General features: G+C 50.5%; 1 protein-coding gene across 1 annotated transcript; it reads right to left on the bottom strand.

The window, feature by feature from the left end:
• Positions 1-1,113: 1,113 nt before the first annotated feature.
• On the bottom strand, positions 1,114-4,167 carry LOC140265355 (uncharacterized). Its single transcript, XM_072361269.1, has 3 exons — positions 3,720-4,167; positions 2,169-3,200; positions 1,114-2,112 (listed from the first exon to the last, which is right to left on the bottom strand). The coding sequence occupies exons 1-3, from the start codon at positions 4,165-4,167 to the stop codon at positions 1,724-1,726; spliced, it is 1,869 nt and encodes a 622-aa protein (XP_072217370.1). The 3' UTR covers positions 1,114-1,723.
• Between the last annotated feature and the right edge of the window lie 487 nt (positions 4,168-4,654).

The following is a 4,654-nucleotide window of genomic DNA, read 5'->3' as shown; positions in this document are numbered from 1 at the left end:
CTGGCAACTTTATCTGCTATCGCATTGCCTGTGGTAAAGAAACCAGGTACTTCGGAATGGCTACGTACATGTAAGACGGCAACAGGAGCTGTACGAGAAGCTAGAGCCTCCTCCAAGATTCCAGCGACCTCTGTGTTTGGAAGACCCTCCTGCCCCATCCGAGCTAGCAGTTTTGCTGCAAAAGCAGAATCAGTGACGATATTACAAGGTATTTTTCGCCATAAGCGCATTGCTGTCGCTACAGCCATTACCTCAAGCATCTGTACGCTGACCGCTCGGTTCGTGAAGACAGCAGTTTGCCAGTTGTTGTCAGAATCTTGCCAAACCACTGCCCCTTGCCCGGTGACTGAGGATGCATCTGTAAACAACGTAGGCCCCTCAAGCGGAGAAGTTTGCACCCGAACTCGCAGAGAGATACCAAGTGGTTTAGCCACATCAAAGACGGGTAAAGTGTCAGAGTATATCACTCACCCCCCAAAGTCTTGCAATACTATGAGGAGGATTTCTGGAAGTGGTTGCACATTACGAAATGAACCTTGTAAGTAAATAACATCAGGCTCTCGTTTTAGAACTCGCAATGAGAGCAATCGAGATTTTCTGAGTAGCATTGCTAACACTTCGAGCCATGAAGTAAAAGCACGTGTGGGCTGCACAGAGAACAACCACCACAGTGGCTGAGGCTTAGCTTTGAGGGAATGACCTAATACCGCAGCAGCTCCAGCTTCACATCTGCAGATAGCTATTTCAATATCTTTAGAAGAGTCCCATCTCACTAGAGAACCTTCCATACATTGCTGTAATATTTCTTGCCACGCCGTAGTCATTTCAGTAGTAATTTCTCGGGGCTCTTTTGGATCTGATCCCTTCAGCTGGTCATAGAAGGGTTTCATTAGATGGGGAGGTATCCCTAAAGCACTTCGAACCCATTGAAGGGCTCCCACTAGTCTTTGAACATCCCATAATGTCTTGATACGTGGTTGGATATTTAAACCCACAGGACGGACCATCTCAGGGCCAAATTTATATCCTAGATACTCCACCCCGGGACCCCTCTGCAACTTTTGTTCAGAGATGGTAAATCCAGCAGAAGTTAAAGTGTCTATTACCTGCAACTCGAGTTTCTGTAGTTCTTGTTCTGTAGGAGCAGCCAGTAAAAGGTCATCCATATAATGCAGGATTGTATACTGAGGAAAGTCTTTTCTGGTGGTCTCTAATACCTTGCCAACGACTAATTGACAAATGGTGGGAGAACATGCCATTCCTTGTGGGAGGACACGCCACTGGAACCTTTCAACAGGGCCTTGATTGTTAGGAGTAGGCACTGTGAATGCAAACGCCTCCCGATCCCTTTCCGCAAGAGGAATGGAGAAAAAGCAATCTTTTAAATCTATGGCAACCAACGGCCATCCCTTAGGAACTGCTGACAGCACTGGTCCTCCCTGTTGTACAGCTCCAAAAGGCACAAGTTGAGCATTTACTGCACGCAAATCATGCAATAGACGGAAGGCACCGGAATGTTTTCTAATAACAAAGACTGGAGTATTCCATTGACTAAGAGAAGGTTCTATATGACCTAATTGCAGTTCTTGATTAACCAATTGCCTAAGCGCCTTAAGTTTCTCATGAGGAAGGGGCCACTGATCTACCCAAACAGGGCGCGCATCTGTTTTCCACTGCAATGGGATTGCAAGAACAGTGGATAATTGGCAGACAGTGGCCCTTACTATAAATTTGTAATACGTGCACCCACACTTTTCAAGAAGTCTCGTCCCAAAAGAGTTCCCGGCACTTTGGCAATGAGCGGGACAAGCGAAGCAGGTCTCTCCAGTGAACCATCTCTATTGACTATGACTATTTCCACCTCTCCAAGAGATCTTCCAGTGGGGATGGTTCCTCCAACCCCTCTGATAATCTGTGAGGAGCCCACCGGCCACTCAGCAGGCCAATCCTTTTCCGATATAACAGTAACATCCGCTCCTGAATCAATAAGTGCTATAATTGAGACACAACAACAGCCAGGGAAATTAGGTGGTAAATCTACGTAAGAGATATAAGCCTTTACCAATGGGCGTTCTCTGCAATCCAAAGTTAAAGCCACGTTGGGTGTACCGTCTTCCTCGGGGGTGAGGCTGATGCAGGAGTCTCCAATGGCCCATTCTGTGGAATACGGGAGGGACCCTGGGCCCGGGGTACCCTCCCTCTGGAGTTTCCCTGCCGCTGAATTTTGAAACTCTTACATTGCAGTGCAGGGTGCCCACTTTTACCACACAGTTGACATACCACTCCTCGATCATTATCCTTTTCCTCTTCATCTAATAACTTACATTGGGCTTTAAGATGACCAAATTGACCACATCGAAAACAAGGACCCTTTGCAACCCTTGCTGCTTGTGGTAATACCGACATTGTTGCCATAGCATTCATAAAACCATCTTGAACAGCAACTGCAATCCCTTCGTTCGATAAGGGAGTTGTCTTTTGTTTGTCCAATACGTATTTAATAATCTCCCCTGGTGTAGTGATTTTACCAGGAGCAGCACGCAACAAAGTCTTAATATCTTCATGAGCTTTCTGCTTTAAACAATCCACAATAACAGGAGCATGAACAGCCTTAGGTAACTCTGATCCTTCTACCGCCTTAATCAGTCTGTCAGCAAACTCCTGAAAAGATTCTGCTGGACCTTGAGTTATATCTGACCAAGGAGTGGGTGGCTCAGCAGTGCGAGCAAATCTCCTGAATGCTTTCAATGCTGCATCCGTAGTTGCCAACAATTCTGGTGGGATCAGCATAATAACTTGAGCATGAGGATTATTCATTCCTTCAGCGGAACCACTGAGTCTCTGTACACTTGAGCCATGCAAAGGGTGAAAAGGGTCCCTTTCTGCAATTGCCATAATTCTTTTAAGCTCAATCATCCACTCCTCCTTCCATAGTGTATACTGCACTGATTTTAAAATCATACGCATAAGATTCTCAATATCATAAGGAAGCATAGGGCCCGCTGCGGTTAAAGCCTCCAGTGCATTTAAGGTTAGGGGCGATCTCAACCCCTTTTTCTCAACTGCCTCAATAAGGCGAGCAACCCCTTTTGGATCAAGAGGAATCCACACCGGACCCCTCCCCATCGCAACCACAGGATACGCCTCCAAAGTCCCCGACAAACCCTTATCTTCTGCTAACTCTCTAATCTTCATCCAATCTGTAACTTGACAATGCATATAATCGTCAGCATTTAAAGCAGGACCTACGCCACTTGAACCACCGTTGCCCAGGATAGCGCTATACATACGCTTCCTATCACCCGAGACACCGCCGCGACTCCCCCCCCCCACCGCTTAAATCGGAAGTGCCGCGACTCCCCCCCCCGCCGCTTGAATCGGGAGTGCGCTCAAACCCATCACCGTTTGAATCAACGACGCATCTATCCCCTCCACTATCTAAATTGACAACACGCCTGCCGCCGCCGCCCCAGTCGATGTTGCGGCTGCACCCCCCCTCGGGGTCTCACACCAGCACTCTCCATTCTTCTGAGCTGTACCGCTGCCGCACCCCCCGCCTCCCGGGGCGGTCTCACCGCAACATACTCCACCTCTCTGGGCGGCGCCACGATTGCACTCCCCACCTTTCGGGGCAGCGCTGCCGCACCCCCCGCCTCCCGGGGCGGTCTCACCACAACATACTCCACCCCTCTGGGCGGCGCCACGATTGCACTCCCCACCTTTCGGGGCAGTGTCACAGTGGCCTACTCCGCCCCTCTGGGCAGTGTCTTGGCTACCTTCCCCGCCTCCCAAGGCGGTGTCACACTGGAACCCTCCGCCCCTTTGGGCGGTGCCGTGGTCCCATTCCTCGCCCACCGGGGCGGCGTCACCACAGAGTTCTCCGCCCTCCGAGGCTGGATTCTCTGCGCATGCCTCTGATAACAAAGGATACAATGATCGCCGAGGCGTAGCCGGATATGGGGGTGGAGCGTCTTTTTCGCGGTCAGGAAGGGGCGCGGTCAGCTCGGAGTCGCCATCTTGGGGCTTATCCTTATTGGGGGGGGGTGTAGCCGGCACCGCCGGAGCGGCGGCTGGCTGGGGTTGCCGATCTTCTGGGTGCCTGGAAACAGAGTCTCCCTCCCCAGGCTGCCCGACCCGACCCCGATCCGGACTAAACCCAAGTAGCATGCGCGCATCCTCAATAAATTTCCCTTCCTCCCTAGCCGCTTTAAGAGCTTTTAGAATTAAACCCCAGGTTTTAAGCTCGGCAGCCTTGCGAGCATTCATTACATGCTGCGCCAAAGCAGTAGTAAGAGAATCCCATTTACGAAAATCGAGAATATCTTTGGGGGAGGAAAGTTCCCCCTCCTGCTCGAGACAGGAAAGCACAGCGGCAATTTCTTTTTTAGAAGGTGCCTTCTTATCACAATATAGCTTACACAATTGACTCACTGCCTTTATACTCTGCTCCATGATCCCCGCTCCAGTTACTCACTCAGGTTTCATACCGCGGAACAGCGCCCCGCTCGCCACGCCCCCGCTCGCCACGCAGTGGATTCTTGCTCTGAAAGAGAAAGAAGGAAAAGGAAACAGGTCCCCCGTCGTCCCCCCGGTGAACCTGATAAGCTAAAAGCACCTCGTCGTCCCCCCGAGCTGCTTTTAGGGGTGCACAGCC

Source organism: Excalfactoria chinensis, unplaced genomic scaffold, assembly GCF_039878825.1.
Source record: "Excalfactoria chinensis isolate bCotChi1 unplaced genomic scaffold, bCotChi1.hap2 Scaffold_85, whole genome shotgun sequence".
NCBI classification, from domain to species: Eukaryota; Metazoa; Chordata; class Aves; order Galliformes; family Phasianidae; genus Excalfactoria; species Excalfactoria chinensis.
Note: the sequence above shows the minus strand (reverse complement) of the source record. Positions and strands in the feature narration are given on the sequence as shown.

Bases quoted from the DNA above. Each gene is read 5' to 3' on its own strand.
- LOC140265355 (XM_072361269.1), bottom strand. From the start codon at position 4,167: ATGCTACTTGGGTTTAGTCCGGATCGGGGTCGGGTCGGGCAGCCTGGG. The intron at 3,201-3,719 runs GTGGGGAGTGCA...GTCAAGTTACAG, and splicing joins CTGTGACACTGCCCCGAAAG to ATTGGATGAAGATTAGAGAG. The intron at 2,113-2,168 runs GTATTCCACAGA...CCCCCGAGGAAG, and splicing joins CCGGGCCCAGGGTCCCTCCC to ACGGTACACCCAACGTGGCT.